The 27121-nt window shown below is 38.7% G+C and overlaps 1 protein-coding gene across 1 annotated transcript in view; it reads right to left on the bottom strand.

The window, feature by feature from the left end:
• The window catches only part of LOC129887420 (uncharacterized), a 36022-nt gene that overhangs the window by 4759 nt on the left and 4142 nt on the right, over positions 1–27121 (bottom strand). Inside the window, exon 7 of the mRNA XM_055962518.1 lies at positions 17969–18068. Within this exon, the coding sequence (XP_055818493.1) occupies positions 17969–18068 (100 nt within the window). The remainder of the gene's footprint in view (positions 1–17968; positions 18069–27121) is intronic.

The raw sequence follows: 27121 nt of genomic DNA, 5'->3' as shown, positions 1-27121 counted from the left end.
GATCGATCTTCGGTCCGGCTATCATCAATTGTTGGTAACGGAATGTGACATTCCCAAGACAGCATTCCGGACAAGGTATGGTCACTTTGAATTTGTGGTGATGTCGTTTGGGTTGACCAATGCGCCGACAATGTTTATGGACCTAATGAATAGAGTGTTCAAACCCTACCTTGATATCTTTGTGGTGGTTTTCATTGATGACATCTTAATTTACTCTCGGGGTGAGGAAGAACATAAGAATCACTTGAGGGTTGTGCTTCAAACGTTGAGGGATACGTAATTATTTGCAAAATTTAGTAAGTGCGAATTTTGGTTAAAAGAGGTGGCATTTCTTGGTCACATAGTGTCCAATGATGGGATCAAGGTTGATCCTAAGAAAACGGAGGCAGACAAGAATTGACCTACACTATTGTCTCCTTCGGACATTAGGAGCTTTTTGGGTCTAGCCGAATATTATAGAAGGTTCGTTGAAGGGTTCTCTTCAATCTCTTCTCCTATGACGAAATTGACCCAAAAGAAGGCGAAATTCATATGGACGAAACGGATGAGTGTGAAAAGGGTTTCCAAACTTTGAAAGATTGACTTACCTCCGCTCCTATTTTGACTCTACCGAAAGGATTAGAAGGGTTTGTAGTTTATTGTGATGCTTCAAATATTAGTTTGGGTTGCGTCTTGATGCAAAATAGCAAGGTCATAGCCTATGCTTCTAGGCAATTGACAGTGCATGAACGTAACTACCCTACCCATGATCTTGAGTGCTTTAAAGATTTGGCAGCATTACCTCTATGGGTACATGTAAATGTGTTCACCGACCACAAGTCTCCAATATGTGTTCACCCAAAAGGACCTTAATCTAAGGCAAAGGAGGTGGCTAGAACTCCTCAAGGACTATGACATGAGTGTGTATTATCATCCGAGTAAAGCCAATGTAGTTGTCGATGCACTTAGTAGAGTGTCTATGGGGAGTGTAGCCCATGTTGATGAAGGAAAGAGGGAATTGGTGAAGAATGTTCACCAATTAGCTGGGCTAGGGGTGAAGTTGAGTGGTTCCAACGATGGTGGTGTGGTTGTTCATAATGGGTCCGAATCATCCTTGATGATGGATGTTAAGACAAAGCAGGACCTTGACCCGCCATTTGTGGAGTTAAAGAAGAAGGTGAAAGAAAATAAGGTAGAAGTCTTTTCACAAGGGGGAGATGGGGTGCTACACTATCAAGGTCGATTGTGTGTTCCGGATGTTGATGGCCTAAGAAGTTTGATTTTCAAGGAGACTCATAATTCTTCATTCTCTATTCATCTTAGTTCGACTAAAATGTACCGAGATTTGAATGAGCTTTATTGGTGGGGTGGCATGAAAAAGGACATAGCAAGGTTCGTGTCCGAATATTCAAATTGCCAACAATGAAGGCGAAACATCAAAGGCCGGGTGGCATAGCACAAGATATGGAAATACCTACTTGGAAGTGAGAAGATGTGAATAAGGATTTTGTAGTGGATTTGCCTCATACTCGGAAACGTCATGATTTAATTTGGGTAATTGTTGATAGAATGACTAAGTCGGCTCACTTCCTACTGGTCAAGACCTCTTATAGTGCCGAAGATTATGCTAAGTTGTATATTCGGGAGTTGGTGAGGTTGCATGGTGTACCGTTGTCCATTATTTCGGATCGTGGTACCCAATTCACTTCTTACTTTTGGAAATCATTTCAAAGGGGCCTCGGTACTAAAGTAAAGTTAAGCACTGCATTCCATCCTCAAACCGATGGGCAAGCCGAAAGGACAATTCAAACACTGGAGGATATGTTAAGGGCTTGTGTATTAGAGTTCAACGGAAGTTGGGGTGATCATCTACCACTCATCGAATTTGCCTATAATAATAGCTACCACTCAAGTATTGAGATGGCGCCATTTGAGGCTTTGTATGGGAGATGATGTAGGTCTCCGGTTGGTTGGTTCGAAGTAGGTGAGATGACCTTGTTGGACTCCGATTTGGTGCTTGATGTTTTAGAGAAGGCGAGAGTCATTAGAGAAAGGTTGAAGACAGCTCAAAGTCGTCAAAAGTCCTATTTCGATACTAGGAGAAGGGATTTTGAGTTTAATGTGGATGATTGGGTATATTTGAAGGTTTCACCCATGAAGGGTGTAGTTTGGTTTGGTAAGAAAGGGAAATTGAGCCATAGGTATGTAGGGCCTTAAAGAATCTTGAGGCGAATAGGCAAAGTTGCTTATGAGTTGGAATTGCCTTAGGAAATGGCCACAGTTCATTCGGTGTTCCATGTGTCTATGTTGAGAAAATGTGTGGGTGATCCTAGTTCCATTGTCCCATTGGAAGTAGTGGGTGTTGAAGAAAACTTGACCTATGAAGAAGTTTTGATTGAAATTTTGGACCGACAAGTTAAGAGATTAAGGAACAAAGAAGGTGCATCCGTTAAAGTCCTTTGGAGGAATCAACAAGTTGAAAGTGCTACATGGGAAGCGGAAGTGGATATGATGAAACGTTACCCACATCTCTTTCATTCTACTCAAGCCTAAGGTACTAAGTTATTCATGCTCAAGTGTTTAAGACTCTTATGTTTCAGATTTCTAAAGTCTTCATATGCATGCATGTTCATGAAGTTGAATTTTAAAGTCATGATTTATATTAAGTTTAAGGATCTCATGTTTTATGCATTTCAAGTGTCAATCGTATTCATGTTGGGTTGCTAGTCCTCGTGCCATGTCTTTTTCTATGCTAGTGATTCTCATTCGAGGGCGAATGTTCCCAAGGGGGAGATATTGTAAGACATCGGAAATTCGAAAAGTCCTAAACCAAGGAAAAAGGAGGAAATCTCTGAAAAATGCAGAAAACTGGCACCAGGTACCAACCACAGAAGGCCATCACGGTCCGTGGTCAGCACCACGAACCGTGGTGAGAAATCGTGGTGGAGATTTAGAGAATCAGACCTGCAGGTAAGGGACACGACGAGGGACCACGAAAGGTGGTGAGCACCACGGACCGTAGTGCTCTTTGTGGTGACCCCTCTCCAAAGCCCTCAGAAAACATTCCAAGTCAAGGACCACGGACGACCACCACAGGCCGTGGAGCTCTTCACGGACCGTGGTGTGATCCGTGATGGTCACTCCTGCAAGTCTTCCTGCAGGACCAACACCACGGCCACGGTTCACGTACCGTGAATGTCTCCGTGGAGAAAGTTTAGAGACCTACCCTGCAGACCTCCAAAATATTTTCCCAAAGGCAATCACCATGGACCATGATGTGCACCACATACTGTGAAGGGTCCCCGTGAAGCCAGTCCGGCCAAATTTTTTAAAAGGGACATTTCGGTCTTTTCATGCGTTTTAACACAAAGTGGAGTCATTTTGAAGGAAAAATTCACCTATCTAAAAGACCCCAAGTCTTTCTACACTCATTCACTCTCACTCACATTCTACGAACTCAAACCCTACCATCCCAAGAGCTCCCAAGGTCTTCCTCTTCACCAAAAAGCTAGGGTTTCACTCCAAGAAAATCAAGCCTTCATTTCTTTTCAAGTTTTGCATTAAGGAATTGTTTCCCCAAGGTATGCGGGTCTCATCCATGGGTTTTTCCGCCCATAGAGCCCAAATGTTTTCTCAACCTAATATTTCAATTTTAAATGATGAAATCTTATGGGTTTTTGCATGATGATTCCAAGTGCATAGATTATGATTTATTTGAATTTACCTATATTGGTACATAATAACTCTCAATTTTATGAAATGGATGATTTGTCAAGTTCCTTACACGAAGGCATGAAAGTAGCTTTAAAGTGTATTCGGTGGGTTGTTGAAAGATGTTTTAATTGATGTATTTCCATCACTCTCATGCATGCTAGCATTGTTTTAAATGTATTTGAAGGTCGTATGAAATGAACACGCCTAGTTTCATCATGTTGAAATGAAGTTGAATTGAAAGTTTTGACTCCAAAATGAAGGTTTTATGAAAGTAAATGTTTATGTTAAAGGGAGTCTTATGAAATGAAGAAATGATTGAATGGTGATGAAAGGACTCCTTAGCCAAAGAATGGATTCTATGTGATACGGACAATTCTCACATATTTGAATCAAATGAAATGTTTTAATGAGCTATTCCACCGAATGATGATTTGATGTCTAAAGTTATATGAATGCTTATGTTATTATGATATTTAAATATCATTCTGTGAGATTGACCTAGCACCAAATGTAGCATGTAAATGGGGACTCAACCTAAGGGGTCCTTAAGTAAAGTCTCATGTTGCATTAACTATGCACCAACATAGGAGCCCTTGTCAGTTTGGGGATATCTATCCCAAAGTGAAAGAATATGAGGAAAAGTCTAGACAAGCTGAAGAGGAACTGATCTCTGTCAACAATGAGGAGTGCAGAACAAAACTTCATTCCATTAATGCTGAGTATATTAGATACTTGAAAATGGAGGAATCCATGCTCAAGCAAAAAACTCAGTTGCAATGGTTTAAAGAAGGTGATATGAACTCCAAATATTTTCATGCTTTGATCAGAGGAAGGAGGAGGAAACTTCATATCCATAGCATTCAAAATGAGGAGGGTACCTGGATGCAGGGAGATGATGAGATAGCCAGGGCTGCATGTGACCATTTCCAACACATTTTCACTGGTAAAGATGAACATATTCAGGAGGATGCACTGCAATGTATCCCAAGGACGGTCAGTGCTAAACATAATAGAGATCTTCAAGCTATCCCTACTATGGAAGAGCTAAGGACTGTTGTCTTCTCCATGAATCCCAATTCAGCCTGGAATTCAGCTGCAGGCCCTGATGGGATGAATGGGAAGTTCTTCCAAGTGTGCTGGGATATTATAAAAGAGGATCTACTCAAAGTGGTCCATGCCTTCTTCTGTGGACAAACCTTACCTAAATATTATACCCATACCTGTTTGGTTTTACTCCCAAAAGTAAACCATCCTAACAAATTATCAGAATTTAGGCCTATAAGCCTTAGCAACTTCACAAACAAAATTATCTCCAAACTTCTCACACACAGATTAGCTCCCATTCTGCCCAGTCTCATATCTCTTAACCAATCTGGTTTTGTTAAGAACAGGAGCATCTCAGAGAATATAATGCTTGCCCAAGAGATCATCCACGAAATCAAGAAGCCTAATGTGGGAGGTAATGTTGTTATCAAACTAGACATGGCCAAGGCATATGATAGAGTCTCTTGGTCCTATATATGCTTGGTCTTGAGGAGAATGGGCTTTGGGGAAGAGTTCATTGACATGGTACGGAGACTTACGTCACATAACTGGTACTCCATCATCATTAATGGCTCAAGGCATGGCTTCTTTCACTCCACAAGAGGCCTTAAACAAGGGGACCCTCTTTCCCCAGCCCTATTCATTCTTGGTGATGAAGTCCTATCTAGACTCTTGAACAATCTCCATCAGCATCCACAATATCATGGCTTCTTTATGGCAAAGAGAGGACCTCAGATTAATCATCTCAGCTTTGCAGATGATATAATCATTTTCTCATCTGGGAGGTCTCAGACTTTGCAGCTCATTATGGAGACCTTACATACCTATGAGAATGTCTCAGGTCAACTGATAAACAGAGACGAGTCACTACATGCTGCCTCCTAATGCCTTCAACTCTACTGTGAGAAGAATCAAGAATGTTACAGGCTTCAAGCAGAAGAATAGCCCTATCACATACTTAGGGTGTCCTCTCTACATTGGTAGGCAAAGGATCATCTACTACTCTGATCTTATTGCTAAGGTTGTGGCTAGGATAAATGGATGGCAAGCCAAGCTACTCAGCTATGGAGGAAGAGTTACTTTGATTAAACATGTCATCCAGGCACTTCCCATTCACTTGCTGTCGGCTAGTTCCCCACCTGCAACCACCATCAAGCAAATTCAGAGCATCACAGCCAACTTCTTCTGGGGATGGAAGAATAAAAAGAGGAAATATCATTGGTCCTCTTGAAAGAATCTAAGCTATCCCTATGAGGAAGGTGGTATTGGAGTGAGATTAATATCAGATGTAGCCAAGTCTTTCCAATACAAACAATGGTGGATTTTCAGAACCAAGAACTCTCTATGGGGTGAGTTCCTCAAAGCCAAGTACTGTCAGAGATCAAATCCTATAACCAAAAAGTGGCATACAGGACAATCTCTGATATGGAAACAGCTGATGAAGAACAAACACAATGTTGAGCCTCATATCCAATGGCAGCTACAATCAGGTTCTTGCCTTTTTTGGTGGGATAACTGGTTGGGAGTTGGCCCCTTAGCAAATTTCAGGTCTGTCAGTTGTAGACTGAATAATACAAAGGTGTCCTCTTTCATAATCAATGGTCAATGGAATGCAGAAATGGTCACTCATGAAGCCCCTCCACAGTTCGTACCTAGTATTCTAGCTACTAAAATCAACTATCAACCTCACAAGCTTGATCAGGCCTCATGGAAGCCTAATAGCAGTGGGGAATTTAGTTGCTCTTCTGCATGGGAACTTATCAGGGACAAAAGGAACAGGACAAGGATCAATTCTCAAACATGGCACAAGCACATACCTTTTAAATGTTCTTTTCTTCTCTGGAACACTTAGAGGGAAACTCCCTACTAATGAAAAACTCATCAGCTTTGGAGAAGCCCCAGCCCAGTGTTACTGCTGCTATAGACCTGGATTGGATACCATTGACCATGTATTTGTTTCTGGAAACTTTGCCAGGAAAGTTTGGAGTGTATTTGCTGATTCTTTGGGGATTAACAAGGATTACACACCCCTTAGAAGTCTGATGATGAAGTGGTGGTCCACAAAATACAACAATGATGTCCATAAGCTCATCCTACAAGCTACTCCAATCTTCATATGTTGGAACCTATGGAAAAATAGGTGTTCTATCAGATATGGGGGGAAGCAGTCCAACATTACAAGAGTGATGTACTCAGTGTTCAAAGACAACTTCAACCTGCTGAGCACTACATACCCTTATATCAGCTGGCCAAATAACTGGAGGGAACTGGTCCCTCTTGTGGAAAAATGTACTAATGAAGTCACTGTTAGTACTGTCTATTGGAAGAAACCTTCAGCTCACATGGTGAAGCTGAACACTGATGGTAGTGCACTTCACAACCCTGGAAAAATAGGAGGGGGAGGACTGCTAAGGAACCCTCAAGGTGATCTTCTCTTTGCCTTTTCAGCCCCTTTTGGAGAAGGCACAAACAACCAATCTGAGATGCTGGCAGCCATCTTTGGTTTGACTTGGTGTCTCCAATTAGGATACACAAAAGTGATCCTAGAAGTAGACTCTGAGCTCCTAATCAAATGGATAAAACACTTAGCCCAACCACCATGGAATGTCAAGGCACAGCTTCAACAACTGCAGGAAATCAGCCATCAGTTCCAGGTTTTCAAATGCAGGCACACCTATAGAGAAACCAATTTTGTAGCTGATGTCTTGTCCAAACATAGTCACAAATACACTGCCCCAAAGCTATATCTCACTAAGCATGAGCTTCCTAAAGAGGCAAGAGCATACCTTGAACTTGACAAGCTGGAAATGGCCAACTTCAGAAGAAGAAGGCTAAAGAGAATCAAGAAACCTCCATGACCTTTCCAGCCTTGTTGGTCCAGCTTAATCTTCAATTTGGCTTTTACTATGCATAGATATAGTTATTTTGAAGGTTCTACAGTTAGGACCACTATAAAAGGGAACATCTCCCTTGATCCTTGCATTCATAGAATAACCATACTAACTCTACAGGTTAGGAGTAGATTAGAACTTTTCTTCCTTTTCTTGTTCTTTTTTGATTGTGTAGGCACCTGTAGACATGCACCATGTCATCCAACTAGTGGAGGGCCAGTCAAGTTTAATTCCTGGTTCAGCAATGGCAAGATGCAACAGTTGATAACTTGGACTAAGCTTGGGATAGACAAGTATGATGCTGAGCTAAAACAATGGAACCAACCTACTGTTATGCAGACTGAGGAGGAGCATACACAGAAGCTGATTCAATTTAGCAATGACAAGTTCCACCTTGCAGATTGGACCACCAAGAGACCTTCACAATTGCAACATGACCTGCAATATGGAAAGAAGAACATGCACAGCCTTGCTTGTGTTTGGTACAACAGATGCAATATGCAACAATTGACACCTAGGAGTCTGGTTGGAGATGCAAGACTATTGCAAAGACTTCTTTCAGCCTGCAAGATACAAATCCCCCCACCAACATTTTCCAACACACTCTTGGAGAACCTAGAATGCTTCATCATCAATAAGAACAAGAGGAATTACAGTCACAACAATTGGTCCAATACACAGCAAATCTTCATTAGCCACAGCAACCTGGGGAAGTCCTTTTCTGTTTGTATTTGTTTGTGTTTGGTTTTGTTGGATTGTCCTTATGAATTTGCAGGTACCTGGAGTTACAATACAGCATACACCATTTGTGAGCTTGGGAAGAATCAGCAGCAGCCAACACCACAGCTGCTTCAGTTGAATTTCCAAATAAACACAACCAATAACACACATCTCTGTATAACTTCAACCTCTTCTAGTGGAAGTACAGCAGCTGAACTTGTAGCTTTCCAGTATACATCAACAACTTCAACAGCAATTGGATATGGAAACTCATGAATCAGGAACTATCAACAACATTAAGAACTACATCATTGCTTTTCTTGTGTGTTTCCTTGTTTGTTTGTGCAGGTTTCCAGAGATGTAGCCCTCAACAAAGCAACAAGTGGAGCTATAGCCCTCACCTGAAACAACACACAACTACAACAAAAACTACCAGCAACCACAGCAAACAAAATGGAATTGAAGCTTGGAGAAGGCAGGCTGTTTGGAAGCCAACAACAAGTAACAACCAACAACAACAACTCCAGATGTTTTGGAAGCCATCAACAAGCAACAGCTCCAGATTCCTTGGTTTATGCAGCAAATGTGGAACTACCCCCTGCCAAACAGTGGAATTCTTCCATGCAACCAAACTATTTACTAGGGAGGGCAAGAGTACAAACTCAAAGCCACAACAGCCTGCAAGCTATAATTTCCAACAACATCATCCTCCAACAACAACCTCAGCAGCCTGCAACACACACAAAACTACAAGGTTTTGCTTGTTTGTTTGGTTGTTTGGTTGTGCAGATACAGGATGTAGCAGGAGCCTTGTTTGTTTGTTTGCTTGCTTGACATATAGGCTTGCAACAACTCCACCACTACCATCTGTGCTTGTTCTTCTTTACATGTGCAGCTGCAGGTTGATGGCCCATCCAACAGCAGCTGAATTCACAACACCTTGGCACACATTGAGAAGACAAAAAGATGCAACTCCAACAACTCCAGAAATTTCAGAAATTCAGGAGGCTTGTTTGGATGTTTGTTTTGTTGTTTCTTGTTACCTTAGTCCTGCAGATTTCAGTGAGCTACAAAGACATATACAGCATCTGTGGAGAGCCACAAATACTAAGCAGCTGCAACAACAATTTGCAACAGCTTCAAGGGAGAACATACAGGGCTGCAGCAGCACATCCAGGAGCAGTTCACAACCTCAGCATCTTTCAACAACATTCAACAACATGAACCATACCACACCAAAATGCCTCTTGGGGTTGCAGGATTACAGTAACTCCAAAAATATCAGAGCTCAAGAAGTTACAGCGCGAACGGATGATCGGAGACCTTAGTCGAGCGACCCTGAAAAAGCCAGTCTTTTCAATGAGGTACTCTTCTACATTCCCAAACTAGCAGCAGCACAATGCAATCCTTTTGATTGTCGCACTCGCATCATATGGACAAATTCGTTACGACAAGCCTAAGAAGGACAACGATGACAAGATCGATCTCAATCCATGGAAATCGGAAGGTTCATATACTTGACCTACTTCGATTTAGCTATGTTTTCTAATATAGCTTATTTGAATAGGACTAGTGTAGGTTTCTTTCTTGTATTTACATGGAAGGGGAGAGTCTCCCTCATTTATGTTTTTTCTTAGTCGCGTTGTATCGAGAGGAGTCCTCTCATAGGTTTATCGCTTTCAATCTAGTATCGGGGATGAGTTGGCCGACCTTAGTAGGTTAGCCGACTTATGAACCAACTTAAGGTCGGAGGTAAGGTTTATGTCCCCCTTCGTGCATTTTTATAATTTTATTTATGTTAAGGCTTGGGGTGCAGCTCAACCCCTGACTATGTACGAGAGGTGGGAGCCTCGTGTAGGGTCTGTTCCCGAAAAAAAAAATAGGAGCCCTTGTAGGCTATTTAGGCTAGTGGATCCACAATTAGCCCTTAAAGTTAAAGAAATTATTAAAGTTAACGGAGTTCTACCCAACAAGTAGTCTCCCCCTGCCAGCGTAGAGAGTTATGTTGGATTCAATGTAATAGCTCGCATGGTCTTAAATGTTGGTTACGATCATCTTCCCACAAAATGAATGTTTTAACGTTATATATGATGATTTCCCATGCATGCATTCACTTATATACTTTGCTTATAAATGTCTTAATGTTGTCATTATATTGCATGCTCACATACTTAGTACATTCGAAGTACGAATGCATACTTTTTGCCTACACGATATCACCATGTAGGGACCGACGTTACTCCACACTCTCCTCCCCGTGGCTAGTTTAGACGTTGAAGGCTACTACTACTTTGGTGAGTTCCCATGTTTTGGAAACAACACCCCTTTTGCCCTTCTAGATCATGATTTGTATAGATGTTTGAATTCCTTTTGAGTACTTGTTCTATTTACTATGATGGTGAGCTAGAGACATGTCTTAGCCCCGCCAAGTCTAAATTTGTAGAGGTATGGTTGGACAAGTATAAGATGCTTTAAATGTTGCAATTGACTCCTATTGTGTGTGGCTTCTCCTTAGTCCCATTACCCCTCTTATTTCCGTTTGTTCGAAATGCCATTACCTATGAAAAGCTTGATGAATGTTAAGAGGCTTGGGTGAGGTACCTCTGGGTGTCTCATTCGACGTGTCACGTCTATGCCCTAGGCTTGGGTCGTGACACCCATTTTCGTCCGATTTCAGTTTTAAGTAGAGGCACTTTGGACTTTTCCCTACCTATTAGTTAATGAATCTGGACGTTTTTAGGACTAATCCCACCCTATTAACTACCCAAAAACCCCTATTTTCCCTCATTCTTTCACAATTCATCAATTACAAAAATTTCTCTCTCCAAAGGCTCTCAAATCACCATTGAAGACAAGCAAGCAATCATCTCAAGTTCTTCATCAAAATTCAAAATTTCTTCAAGTTTCTTCTAATTTCTTATCCAAGGTATGTGGTATTCATCCATGGATCCCTTTCACCTATGGAGCCCAACCAATTCTCAACTCTTTCAATCAATTCAAAGTATATATTTTATGGGTTTTGTGATCTCAATTTCAATTACATGTATCATGATTATGAACCTATTTCAATATGAATTAATGATTATTGCATGGAATCGAAGAGTCTTCTATGAAATTCCTACATTACTCTTGAGGGTTCATGACATGGATGATGGGTATTTTCAATTATACTTCAAATTGATATTATTTTTCATGAATTATGTATGATTTGATATGTTTCTTCTCAATTAAGCATTAGTTTATTCAATTTTATGATTTTCAAGTCAATTGATTGTAAATTCATGCTTCAACTTAATTTCAAGTACAATGCATGATTTTGGAATATCAAGTGTTTAAGCAAGTTTTGAAAAGGGTGACTCAAAATCCTTAATGGTGACTTAAAGCCCTAATGATACTCTATTAATGATGGATGGCCTACATCCACATTACATGAATCACATGATAATGAGCTATTCTTATAAACAAATTTTATGAATTGGATTGGTAGGTTTTGATCGCCTTTCCACATGATAAGTTTATGTTTTCAAGACAAGTATGAACTATGATTTATGACAAGCTTATGAATTATGACAAGTACGATTTATGATAATGATATGTATTCCGTGGGATGTTGACTTAGTACCGAGAGGACTTTGAGGTGGAGACTCGACCCAAGGAATCCTTAGTAGCAATCTCTAGTCCCTTAACTGCGTTACCACAGTAGGATTATTGACAATATGGCCTAGCTAGTGAATCCACATATAGCACATGTACATGATTACCCGCTTAGTGGGGTAGAGTCTACCTTGGCAAGTAGATTTTCCTTTTTTCGTTGTATGGGGAGATACCGGATTCCATGTTATAGCTCGAATGGTCTTATTGTCAGAAATGGTTTTATCTCACATATGTATGGTCCCTTATGATGATTTACTTGACTAATCCTAGCCTTTACTTTTACATGATACTCTTATGGTTTATTGTGCATTGATCCTTCTTATGTCTACTTATGATTTTACTACCTCTTTTATCATGTTATTTGTAATAGTCATTTACACAACATGGCTTTATTATGCATTATATTGCCTACATACTTAGTACATTCAAACGTACTAATGCATACTTCATTGCCTACATTATATTACAATGTAGGGACGGATGTTCCATCCTATTCTCGTGGCTAGTTGGTGATCTATCGAAGATTGTGTGGTGAGTCCTCATGCTTCGAGGGCAAGCCGAGTCTATCTTTTCTTCTCTTGTCATTCCTAGACTATGATGATACATTGAGATTATCCCATGTTATGTCATTATTTTTCCAATTGAGGATGAGCTAGGAATATGTCCTAGTCCCCGCCTATGTTAGTTCATGTAGAGGCATGTTGGACATGTGTACGGAGTCTCTGTTGTCTTACTTCATTCTCGTTATGCTATGTTCTTGGATTTCTTATGAGTTTCTGCTTTATTGTTACCTTATGCATACTTATGATATGCTAAGAAGCTTGGTTGGGGTTTCTTCGGGAATCCTAATCGTTGTGTCACACTTAGGGCCTAGCTTGGGTCGTGACAGTTTATTTCCGTTTTTCAAGTGTTATTCTCATATTTTGCTATGATAAGATTGCGTTTAAAGAGTTATCTTCCGCACTTCAATTTACGTTGATTTTACGTTATCTTAAGTCATGCTTATGCTAAGAGACTTGTTTAGGGTCTTTTGGGATCCTATTTGCCGTGTCACGTCTAGGGTCTAGCTTGAGTCGTGATATTGTGAGATACAAGCAACATGATTAACAAAATTACCAATATGGATACAGAAGCTATTGATGAAGATGACTGCTTGCTCGCCTAATACGAAGAAAGTTATTGTATTCTACCTCAAACAAAGAGAACAGTTGATTAGTCCAATTACCAGTGGATTCAGAAAAAGACCAAGATAAATAGTTCGCGCTACCTGTCAAAGGTTCTGCGGTGATAACATTGGGTTGCTCGAGCCCACAGATTTAGTGCTAAACATATCGGATCCGAGAGACATGAAAACATATCTAGTGTCCAAAAATAAAGTAAATTTTGGAAAAAAACTGAAGAATAGATTTGGAAAATTGGAAAACTGCTTGTTGTCTCGCTAGATAAAGATGTTGGAAAAAGGAATCTGTTGGAAAAGGGGTCAGTGAACACCACACGCGAGGATTTCGATCGTAATGGTGTACTGGTATATGCACAATACCCCTGTCGCGGAACAGGGTAAGTGCTGCTGGAAAAATGTTCAGCAATTTTGTTCTCTTATTTTATTCTTGTTTTCTCACTAAAGAAAGCTCTGATACCATGTGAGAAGAGTTTGAGAGAGAACTCGACTTGATTATTACCACAATCTATTGGAGTTTAAATAGCTAAGTTTACATGTCTTAAAAAGGAAGGAAAATCGATACAAATCAACAACAACAACAACATACCCAATGAAATCCCACAAGTGGGGTCTGGGGAGGGTAGAATGTACACAAACCTTACCACTACCTCATGGAGATAGAGAGGTTGTTTCCGAAAGACCCTCGGCTCAAAAGTATCATCCCCAAATAAGAGAGAGAGAAAGTCAATACAAATCAATACCTGATTAAAATAGGAGTAAACCTACTATATTTACACATGCAATAGAATATTCCTTGGATTCTAACAGATGTGTTACATAACAATCTTACACCAAGCCCTTTTATATAAATACTTTACATAATACTGAATACCAATTTTACAGTGTATGACACTAAGTATTACAGTGTATGATACTAAGTATAGTATTTATATACACTATCTAACTATCCCCTTAAGCCCGTGCATATCAATAGCATGGTCCGAGCTTGTTATAGATGTAACTAGTATGAGAAAATGTAAGTAGATCACTATACTTCACAAATTTTGTAACAATATCTCCAAAGAGTATCATTTCTCAGATGAAATGACGGTCAATCTAAATGTGCTTTCTCCTTTAATAGAATACCGAATTTAAAGCAATATGAGGAGCTGCACTGTTATCCCATACAAGTTCCATTGACTGATTTCTCCAAAGTTTAACTTTTTGAGCAATTGTTTGATCCAAACTAGCTCACAACTTGTTAGTCATTGCTTGATATATAATGCTTCTACACTACATACTAGTGAAATCCCACAAAGTGGGGTCTAGGAAGTGTAGAGAAATTGAGCAACCACATTTTGTTTTTTGCTCTTCCAAGACACCAAATTACCTCCTACTAAGACACAATATTCAAATGTAGAATGTCTATCAGAAGGTGGTCCTTCCCAGTCAGCGTTTGTATATTCAATGATCTGGTCATGGCTTAGAGCATCGAAGTGTCATCATTTGCGTGAGGCTGATTCTATATATCACAAAATGCGGACAAAACATGGAGAATCCATAAACTGACTTACAACAATCACAACAAAAGAAATGCTAGGTCTCACCACTATGAGGTGATTCAACTTACCAACCAACTGCCTATAAGCAGCTCACCTAGGGCCTCCGCTTGTCCTAGTAGGAGTTTAGCATTCAAATCCATAAGAGTATCAATGGGTCTACACCCCGTCATTCATATCTCCTCAAGAATGTCTAAGCATACTTTTGTTGTGAAATAATAATGCTTGATCTGGATTGACCGACCTCAAGACCTAAAAAATAATTTAATCATAGTCTATAAGTGTTGAAAGAGATGTTGCTTCAAATTAGTGATATCATTTTGATCTTTGTCGTTGATAAGGATATCGTCAACATAAATCACCAAATAAATATATAGATTTAGAGCACAATGCTGATAAAACACAGTGTGATCAACTTCATTGTAAGTCATTCCAAACTCCTGAATTAAAATGTCAAATTTACCAAGCCAGACTCAAGGAGACTGTTTCAGGCAATAGAGTGACCTACACAATTGACATACTAGGCCACTAGACTCCCCCCCGAGCAAAACAAAAATGAATAAACCCAATGTTGTCAAATATGTGCTTAAAGCGCATTTAAGCCTAAAGCTAGGCACAAAACCTGTTGAGCACTTGACCTCCCTTAGAGGGCGCTTCAGTGGTCATTAAGGCTCTAAGACTTTTTTTCCTTGACAATAAGCGTAATCTTAAAGAGGCATTACTAAACAATTGATATTTCACTTTATCATAACTTTGTTTCAATTTCTTTGTCTATATATTTATTATTCAAGCTTATAATTGTTAGTCTTGGACTACACATACATATTTGTATTTTCTTTCATTTACACTTTTCTTCATTAAGGCTCACGCTTTATTTGCATTTAAAGCCCCAACAAACCTTCGATCTTTTTACGATTTTTGCCTTTGATAACATTGTATAAGCTGTATCTGAAGGTTCCCGTAGAGAAAAACATTTTTAATGTCCAACTCATGAAGAGGCCAATGACGAACAACCATGGATAGGATAAGGCGAATATATGCTATTTTAGCCATGAGAGAATGTATTACTACAATATAGGCCAAATATTAAGTATACCCTTTGGCAACAAAAAAGCCTTATGCTTATCAATTTGGTTGTCTGAACCAACTGACGACATAAACCCAGTGACAACCAACGTAGACTTCCTTGAAGGAAATGACGCAAGCTCTTAGGTATCAGACATCGAATCAATCATAGTTTGTCATCATCCTGATTCACCTATAGACATGGAAATAGAAGACAAAGATGACAAAAGCATAAATGGGGTGATGATGGACGCTGATAACTTAAAAATGTTAAATGGGATTTGGTATTACAAGTGGACCTTATGCCTTTTTGAAGTGCAATTCATTGACTAGGATGAGATGAGTCTGCAATAGGTGCAACATGTGAATCATTCGGCCTAATTGGACATGAGCGATGATAATAAATTAGAAGTTGTTGCATTATGGATGGGATGTAACTTCACAGCATGAGTAACTAGTTTATTCTTCCTAAGGGCCAAGTTATGAACAATACATGTGCTCCCAAAGACCCGGGGAGGGGGAGGAGTATAAAGGTGACTGAGGAAACAATACTAAATGTGGAATCTGATTTTGAATGGAAGATAAAGGTATTCAATTAATTAAATAGCAGATGAAAGAACTGCCATGCCCCAAAAACACAATGGGACATGAAATTAAATGAGAAGAGTGTGAGTAGCCTCAATGAGGTGTCTATTCTTCCTCTTCGCTGCACCATTCTATTGAGGAGTATATATGAACAAGATGCCTAACGAATAATTCTTTGAGAAGTCATAAGTTGCTCAAACTAGGAGGATTAGTGTTCTAACGCATTATCATTGTGAAAAGTACGAAGTCGAATAGAAACACCAAATTGATTTCTTATTTCACCACAAAACTCTTGAATTTAGAAAACAACTCAAAACAATATTTCACTAAGAAAATCCAAGTACATCTTGAATAATCATCATGAAACAAACAAAATAATGAAATCCTAAGGTTTGGATCTTAAATATCAGTCACTTGCCAATCGGGGAATTCGTTACTACATCGCAAGTCGCAAAAAGTCTTTCCACCTTGTGTCCCCCTAATTCGTTTAATTGCCAAGTCTCTTTGGAAAGATATTTTGCACAAACTCTAAAATTTACCTTCAAAACTAAGTCCCCATTACTCTCCTTTTCTCTGCGACCTTGAATGAGATGTTTTCCCCCAAAAGACATCCTATCCCTTCAAGATATTCCTCCACAAACCACAACCGAAAGGCAAAGTGATACTTCTAGTGCTCCCCCCCTCCTTCCATAACCCCATATTTACCAACTATCACCCCCCCCTTCTCCACAACACTTGTACCTCCACCCCGAATCTCCAAAGCCATTTGCTCAGTAAAGCTTTATTACCTTTAAATCTTTAACTCCAAGACCTCATTTTTTTAGGAGATGTGACAGTCTCCAACAGCACCAAGTGGAACTTCCTAGCCCCATCCACTGCATCCCATAGGAAATTTCTCTACATCTTTTTCAGCTTTTCAATGGCCGATATTGGAGCAAGAAACAAAGCCATGTCGTAAGTGTGAACGCTCGAGAGTGTGGTCTTAATAAGATCTTCCTTCCTGCCCTTGGACATATTTTCTGCTATCTTGCTAGTCTCTTGTCAAACTTCTGAAGAACCAGATTCTACACCATTTGATATTTGTTCGATGCACCTAATGGTACTCCAAGATAGGTCGAAAAGGCCCCAACTCTACAACTCAAACTTAGGCAAAAGTAAATCCATGTCCTCCACTTCTTGCCAAATCCCATTTGTAGCATAATAGATTCTAGGAACCTCCAATTCATATGATTGTAGGCCTTTTCAAGATCAAATGCACAACACACTTGGCACTTCTTGCTTTCTCCTAGAACCACCACTTCATTTGCCATCAATGCTACATTCAAAATCTGTCCACCCTCCACAAGAGCATGCTGCGAAGTAGAAACAGTCTCGTCCAATACATTCTTAAGTCTAATGGAAATCATCTCCATTCTAGTGTATTAGTTAATTGTTCTACATAGTTTTAGTGCCAATTTCTGGAAACACTAATATTATGTAGAGAAATTAACTCGTGCACTATAATGGAGATGTTCATTTAATGACAACTGCACTTCAATCTCTACAATTAACATATACACAAATACAAATGAAAAAGGAACAAAGTGAAAAACACACACCTAATCCTAATTCCGCAATTTCAGCTTGCTGGAAGGAGTATGGCCTGGTCTTTTTCGTGTCAAGGAATGAGTTCATCTTCTCAACAGCAACAACTAACTCCTATAACAGTATTTCAGAACTTCAGTGTATGAGTGGAAGCCATATAATATGAATACATGGGAACAAGAAAGATAAAACGGAAAAAAGGAAACAAGAGGAAGAAAAGCATTACAGCAGTCCAGAAAACATTTTCATTGTTCAAGGTGAAAAAGAAGCACAGCAACTTAGAAATAAGAATTTATCATCTTCTACAAGGATTACAGCAGTAGGATAAATTCTGAAAGTAGATTTTTCTTTCTGAATGTCTAGAAACCGGCATTACTCCAAATGGAACATCACAGACTATAATGAAGTTCAGATATAGTTAAGTGTCCCAAAAACACTCTAATAGCTAAGAATACAACACTAGAAAAAAGTCTAATGGCAATTAGTGACATTAGTATCAATTCAGTATTTAAGATTTAACTCAACATGTAACATTCTGGTCCATTACTTTATTTTTTTTAGAAAAGTAACAGCTATATTAATCTTCAAAGTTGTGCTGGTACCAAATTCCAGAAAAACATACAAAAACTGTCCTTGTTCTTCATACAAGGATTCTATGATGTCTAGTATGGATACAACATCATTTACAAAAATTTATTTACACCAAAAGTGATAAATAGTACACAATTCAGCTTTTTATCTTCTGGATTGAGTTTCACTTATCTTCAAAGCAGCTAACATTTGTTTCTTTCAGGACTATCCACCAAATACAAGCTGGAATCATATTTTACCAGTTCTTGTATCTTACATTGCTGCCCTGATTGTGCCAACACCTCAGAAGATCAACAGTAAGCTTAGGCATAGTCCATCTAAGGTCAATCATGTTAAAAAATAATTGCCACCTGGCTAGTAAATCCACAATACAAAATAGATGACTATTATTTCTGCATCTGCATAACATAAGTAGCACCTGAAAGTCATATTGATTCCTCCTCTTTAAGCTATTCTGAGTTAAGCAAGCCTGTCTAGACACAAACCAAACAAACCAAGCAACCTTGAAGGGAACTTTGGTTTTCCAGATCTGTTTCTAAGGCTATTTGTTGTCCACCTGACCATTATCTGCGACTACAGCATATGATGACTTCACTATAAACATCTTATTTTTGGTCCCCTTCCATGTCAGGGAATCGTCAGTATCAATGTTTCCTGGAACAGTTCCAAATGTTTCGGGGACAGGAACGAAGGAGCAGTCTCACCTTTGGATTTGGCAAGAGTTTTTGGTTGGTGGTAGCCAATTCAAGATTATCAAAGAAGGAAATAAGACAAACAATTGAAATGGAGGGAGTAAGTAAAGTCAGGCCTCAATACCTCTATTTCATCATAAAGCTTCAGATAGAACTCCAAAGAAATTTTTAATACCCTCTATATAGGGGGGGGGGGGAGTGTTGGTCAGTCAAGGTCTCTCACGTTCAAAAGATGAAGGTTGTCGAGATGAGAATGTTGAGATGGATGTGTGGGCATACCAGGAGCGACAGGATTAGAAATGAGGCTATTCGGGACAAGGTAGGAGTGGCCTCGATGGAAGACAAGATGCGGAAATGCGACTGAGATGGTTTGGGCATGTGAAGAGGAGAGACACAGATGCCCCAGTGCGGAAGTGTGAGAGGTTGGCCATGGATGATTTCAGAAGAGGTAGGGGTAGGCCGAAGAAATATTGGGGAGAGGTGATTAGACAGGACATGGCGCAGTTACAGCTTACCGAGAACATGACCTTAGATAGGAAGGTGGGGAGGACCCAAATTAGGGTAGAAGGCTAGTACATAGTCTCGTTATTCTTCCTTATTAGTAGGCGCATTAGTGCACTATAATTTCTTGTGCTCTGATTTCTGTTCTTATATATTACTATCTATTACTTTCTGTACTTTGATTACTCTATTTTATCTGTGTCGCTTTCATTATTTGTTTTCCCATACCGCTTAGAATTCCTTAGCCTTATCTGACCTCTTTTTATGCTTTTATTGAACCGAGGGTCTTTCAGAACTAGCCGTCCTACCTTGGTAGAAGTAAGGTTTGCGTACACTTTACCCTTCCCAGACCCCACGTTGTGGGATTTCACTGAGTTGTTGTTGTTGTTGTCGTCGTCGTCTAGATCAGTGATTTCTTCTATATTAACTAGCAGCTTGTCTAGATTACTAACCTTCTATGCACATTTGTCATTCTTTGAAAACTTTTTGTATTTTTATCTCCTTTGCTTTAAACATAAAACTCTGGATCTTTGCTTCCAAGATATTTCTTTTCCCCAAACTTCATCTCCAAGTTAGCTTTGGTAAGGAGTTCATCGTCATTAAGGTTCCTCTGCTCCTGAACCTTATCAATTTGTAATACTAGATCTAACATGTCTTTCTTTTTCTTCTCTTGGATGCCATGATTATTAGAATTCCATTCCTTCTGTTTAGCCTTAAACAGTTTTAACTTCATTGCCAGTATATAATCCAGCCAGCATCCTACCACAAAAGCTCCACCATTCCCTGACTTTCTGCCCAAAGCCCTTCTTCTCTAGCTACCGGTTCATGAATTTGAAATAGGCCTTCCTGCTCACCATATTCCACACATTGTAACACAATTGGGATATGATCAGACAGAGTTCTTAGTAGCAGGGATTGCTTGATGTTATTGAACTCCACATCCCATTTAGTTGAAAAAGAAACCTATCAAGCCTCAATGTAGCTACATGATTGTTCACTCTATACCATGTACAAACTACACCACCAAACGAAGATCAACCAATTCCAACGACAATAACATATCTAGTGTAATACCACAATTGGGGTATTGGGAAGGTGGTGTATGCAGCCTTACTCCTACCTTGAGAAGGTATAGAGGTAGCTTCCAACAGACCCTCGGCTCAAGTAAAGCATATCAGAATCAGTAAAAAGAGGAAATATAGTAGTGAAGAAGTCATATAGAAAATAATGGAGAAAAGAACAATAGCAAAACATATAATACAATAACCAAAACAAAGGAAACAAGTAAAAATATAATCAAAGAAATAGTAGGAGAGTAATAATATTAATAATGAAAACTACACAATGCTCAACTACCTACTAACTTTTTATCCTAATCCTCGACTTCCATATCCTCTTATCTAGAGTCATGTCCTCGGTAAGTTGTAGGTGCGTCATATCCTATCTAATCACCTCACTCCAATAACTCTTCAATTGACCTCTACCTCTCCTTAGACCCACCATAGCTAACCTCTCACACCTCTTGACTGTGCATCTGGGCATCTCCTCTTCACATGCCTGAACTACCTCAGTCTCACCTCCCTCATCTTGTCCACCACGGAAGTCACTTCTACCTTGTCTTGAATATCTTTGTTCCTAATCCTATCTCTTCTAGTGTGTCCACACATCCACCTCAACAACATCATTTCCTCTACTCTCATCTTCTGGACGTGCTCATGACAGGGCAACACTCCGCCCCATACAACATAGTTGGTTTAACAATCACTTTATAAAATTTACCTCAAGTCTTGGTGGAACATTCCTAATCACACAACACAGGATGTGAGCCTCTATTTCATCCACTCTGCTCCAATACGATGTGTAATATCATTGTTAATCTCCCATTTCCTTGGATAATGAACCCATGGTACAAGAAACTTCCTCTCTTAGAGATGACTTGTGTATCAATCCTCACTTCTACATCTACCTTGTGAGTTATGTCATTGAATTTGCACTCTGAGCACTTCAACTTTCTTTTTTTTAAAAACAAGTCCCAATTTTCCTTTTTTCTTCCAATCAGGCCCCCTGTTTTTTTTTTTGAAAAAGAGATGAAGCACTCACTTCACTGTAAAAAAGTGATGGGTTTGCGCGTCGCTTCACCACTTAAAGCAATGGAGAAGTTTCTTTTCACAACAGTAATTTAACATGGATGGTGATATCACCTTCCAACTTTGTTCTGTGGAAACAATAAATGTCAGCCTTCCAAACATGGATCCATCCCTTGATTATTACTCTCCTTTTACTGTCATTTTGTCCCTGGATATTCAAAGAAATAACTCAAATATTCCTCTCCCTGCTTCTAGGCTCGCTCTCCATCTTTGAATTTGACACCAAATTGCAAATTTTGTATATCTCTAACACCTTTGTACTTTGATGACGACAACTATTGATGGTGTCTTGAATCCTCTCTCCTGCCTCCTTTTGTCAATCTTCATGAATAAATTCAGGGCCTCCCATTCACATCCTTGAAATTCAACCACGTATAGTTTGTTCACGTTAAGAACATTATGGTAAAACCATAATGAGACCGTCTCATCTGCTCCCCGAGTCAATATCTCTAAAGGCATTGCTTCTTTGTCCCATTCCTCAATTCCATTGTGGACAATGATTTGGTTCTCTTTCCTCGGAGCTAAGCTCTCCATAATTCCTTGCTACGCCCCCCTCAACGACCGTTTCATCATTCTTCTCTCTAACTTGCAGAGAGGCATAATTGTAGTTTTGAGGCCTCTCCCTGCATAATATGTTCTTCATAGATCTGCAGTATTAGTCCTACTATTGATTGACTTTCGAGAGTAATAGTTGTAGTCTCTTGTTTTACTGGTCGACCCTTGAGTTAGAATTCATAAAAATCCCATCGGCGTTCGCATAGTATTAAAATATGTGTGTGTCTTTTCAACTACAACACAGTTATTTTTCTTGGGCCCTTCATGCAATCGACCCATTTCAATTCAAACTTTTGCCTTGGTATTTTCTATAATTACCACCCGTTTACAGCATGCAATACCCATGTCTAAATTTTTAAAATTTGAATGACCCGTGAGGATGCCCACATGCTTTGTCCACCTTTTCACAACTATAGTATAGGATTTACTAGCATACTCTCATAGACCCTAGAAATTTCTTCTTCAGGAACGTCTTCCCCGCGAACATTCTTGGTGACTGGACATTCGCTCCAAATGGGTAATGAGAAAATTAAACCTCGATTTTCAACCTCTACAAGTCTAGGAATCAAATCCAATGGTCCTTTTATTGTGATATGACCACCTCATATGATTTTAAAGTTGTCTATTCATCCGTTTTTATCCAACCACCGCATCTTCCCCCTATTGCCTTCATGGTTTTTGAAGACTATAGATGTAATGGTAGGGCGAGCACTCTTATCCAGACCGAATCAAGTTTTGTCTCTTCCGGATAGATCTCATTGTCAGTGACTACCAACTCAATCTCGGAGAAGCAATTATCCATCTCAAGTTTTCTGTTATGACTTGTTCTGCCATCGTCTGCTTGAATAGAAATTGGAATTTCATTTAACTCATACACTACAATCAATTGCTACATTTGTTAATCACCGTCTCATCCATATTTAAACTGCATTAAGTGTCTCTTTGGAGAACCTGCTAATGATACACCTTTTTAGTAGATTATCATCTAGTGTTGCCTTACTGGAGATTTTGATAGAGTTGTCTGATTAATGCTCCACTTTAAGGTTTGTATTCATTGTATCCATTTGTTGTTGCAAACAGTCTGGGCAAAGGAGTTGTGTATTTGGTGGCTGTATCCATCTTGCATTAGGCTTCCTTCGCTGAATGAATCTTTTTATTTTAAGAGCTGAATCTTTCAACCCAAAATTTAATGTTAACTCTGGAATAATAATCACTGCTTTGTTGTCCCCTTGAACACCGAAGATTTCAAGAAGAAGAAAAGGCTTATTGATATTTCTTGATGATTTTTACATCCCATAGAATGGGTACTTCTACAATGAGTTCTAAGACTATAAGGAAAGACAATCAATTACACAATCAGTTACAATGAAGTAAAATATTCTAGAATCAATCTACTCCTACAATTAAGCTAGGAAATCTCTAATCAATTAACAATCCCCCGCACTGCCCAACTTGCAAACCAGCATATGGAAAGCCCGTTTGTTAAAACATTTGGTGAACACATTAGCTAGCTGCTTTTCTGATGACAGATGGAAAAAACTCAAGACACCACTTGTAACTTTTCTCTGATGAAGTGTCTGACAATTTCAACATCCTTTGTTCGGTCATGTTGGACTGTATTATGAGCTATAGTAGATTGCAGCCTTGTTATCACAATACAAGAAAAGTTACCCTTTTTAAGACAATCTCAATTTCTCTAGTAGTTTTTGTAACCACAAAAGTTCACAGACACCCTGGATCATAGCTCTATATTCTGCCTCCGCACTTGATCTAGCATTCAATATCAGATCCTTAGTTGAATAACTATTAGTTTCAGTAAGATACACATTATGTGCCACTAGCCACAAAAAACCTAAGTTGCTCAGACTTGGGTGCGGGTGTCCGAGACAGATACAAATCCGAGAGCCGGATTCGGCAAAATCTAAATTTTAAAATTCGGGGATGCGAATCCTAGTATGGATACGGGTGTGGGGATTCGGCTAAAAATATTCAATATTATAAAAATATAGTTATAAAGATATTCTAAATTTTGTCGAATTTTTTTTTAAACTTTTATTTTAAATATATGCAGGGTATACTTTTTTTATATCTTAAATATATACCATATATTTTATAGTATAAATATACTTTTATGAAAAAAGTCGGATTATTCTTATAGTATTGGTATAAATTTATGGCATAAATATTCATGGTACAAATTATTCTATTGAAAGTATTATTTTTTTGTAAAGGAAAAATATTTATTATATGAATATATATGTAGTATATGTATGGTATAATTTTTTATATCTAAAACATATCATGTATTTTTTTTGGTATAAATACAATTTGTGGCAAAGTAAATTTATTGCTATATCATGGGATATTTATTCTTGGTATAAATTTATTATATCAAATGATATTGTATAGAAAGGTATTTTATATAACGAAAGTATTTTGTTGAATATTGTAGATAAGGATATAATTTGTATGGAAAATAGGTTTTACCTAAAAACTAGGAACATAATCACACAATATATTTGGATGCCTCATTAGTTGCCCAGGTTGGTGGATAAAATTGCTACAGCAATAAATATTTTATGTTTAATATTAATATTAATTACATATACATTATAAAAATATATGTTTTTGTCCAAGAAAAAAATTATGCAAATACAAAGCAGACTTGGGCACTTGGCCCAACACCAAGCCCAAAACAAAAGTTATCTTCAGTTCTTCATATGAAGAGAAAAGGAATTAGGGCTCGCAGACCGCAGTCCCTCCATTGCTGTCCTCTGTTCTTTTCCAAAAGGAACCAAAACGATCTTCTCTGTTCGTTTCTTCTCTCCAGAAATCTCTTCGCTTCAGCTCCTCTCTATTCTTTCAGCAAAGTCCTTATGAAAAAGTGGAATCGAGAGATCTCGTAACTTACAAGTTCGTCGTTGATCATCGGAGAAAATGTCGTCGACATCTCCGTTAGCTATTCTTTATATAGTTCATCCAAGAAAATATAGTCGACTTCTGGCGGCCATTGAAATAGTTCTCTTCTTCCCCAACTTGACTCGGTCAAAGTATCCAGACGGAGTTGATCGAATCGGAGATGCACCCCGCACCAATCTCGTGTCGAGATGGGTTCAGCGGCAAAAACAAAGAGTCCGCACAACATAACAAAAAACAATTGACTTTATATGGTGCTTTGACGTCCATTGTTACTTCCAAGGCCAACTTTCTTTGCTTCCTCCTTCCTTGTTGAGTTCCCTATAGCACGAATTATCAGAGTATTGTCCATTTGTCTGCCTTGTCCATACAGTATTGTCTGAGACTTCTAAATCCAGTGCAATCTTTGCTAAATCATGCCAAAGTGAAGCAATCCAGGGACTTCCCAATCAAAGAAATTTCTACGAAAAGCTAAACACCAACTGTTCTCATTCATGCAATCAGAAACTAAATATCCAAAACGAGCCTATAAAGGTTAGAATATTGAGTGACTAGAGGGGCAAGCCCTATACAACCATCTTACCAAAATCTCGTATGTCTTCCATTATCAACCTTTACTTTGTGTTGACATCAGAGATTTCCCACATGCTGCGTATGTACAACTTATACCATGGGAAAAGTTAACAGGACCTGTAAACCAGATGTTTTGCTCCCCATATTTATCCTATATAAGCCTTCTCCATAAGCTTCCATCTTCTTTACATACCTCAAAGGCCACTCTATAAGTAAGTTATTGTTGTGTGCCTTAAGTTTCTAATGTCAAGTCCACCTCTTTTTTATCCAATATTAACTTGGCCCGCTTCACCAGATGAAAGGCTCTCTTTTCTCTATTACCGGTCCAAAAAATATTACTTTAGATCCTGTAATGTGGTCAATTGCCTAATTTACATGGTTCTATTACTACAGAATAATCTCCTAGTTAAAACAAAATGTCTAATATTTTTGGCACAATTCTGTAGAATAGATCTGGCATATTCTTTATAAGTTCCATCCATAATCCACTTTTTTGTGTTCCATGGCTGGAAAAAGAAGAAGAAAGAAAGAAGTCGGAAAAGGGAAGGAGAAAAAAGAAAATGGAAGAGAATATGAAAAATGGTACCTTTTTCTACTTTTGAATTTTGATATTTTATCAAGCTTCGTCAAATTGTTAGGAAAATCAAAGCATGAACTTTAGACACTCTCAAAGTTCAAAGTGGTTATATGCGACAACCCAAGACTAAGGGAGGTGTCTGGACTTTACCTATTTGTATAACATTCATATGTGATGACACCTTTTAGAGAGTTGTCCTCATAAATCACTCAAAGTATAAATCAGTTGATGTAACACCTGAGGAAAGTATTCACTGTTTTGAAGTTAATATACTTTAGCTTTAAGTAATTTGACAATCATTAAGTGCCTCTGCGACTTTTTACAAAGATCTCAAAGCACAAGGTCACGCCACTTTCCCAAACTATTAAGATAATTCATACATGTTTTTTTTTCTTTTACTGCAAGACAACCTTTGTATGCATATGTTCCATATACCAGTGTAATCCATTTGAATTTTATCTCACCAGTAAAATCTTCATGAGTGAATTCTATTTGTATCAGAGTATATTACTTGGTCTGCTTATTATCTACTCTTAGGGCATCTCCAAGCCTACCCTCCATTTTACTCTCCATACTTGGAGATCTCTATTTTTTGAAACAACCCACTCCAACCCA

The sequence above is a fragment of the Solanum dulcamara genome, chromosome 4 (assembly GCF_947179165.1).
Source record: "Solanum dulcamara chromosome 4, daSolDulc1.2, whole genome shotgun sequence".
In the NCBI taxonomy this organism is placed as follows: domain Eukaryota; kingdom Viridiplantae; phylum Streptophyta; class Magnoliopsida; order Solanales; family Solanaceae; genus Solanum; species Solanum dulcamara.
The sequence above is the reverse complement of the archived record's forward strand: the minus strand, read 5'-3'. Positions and strand labels throughout refer to the sequence as shown.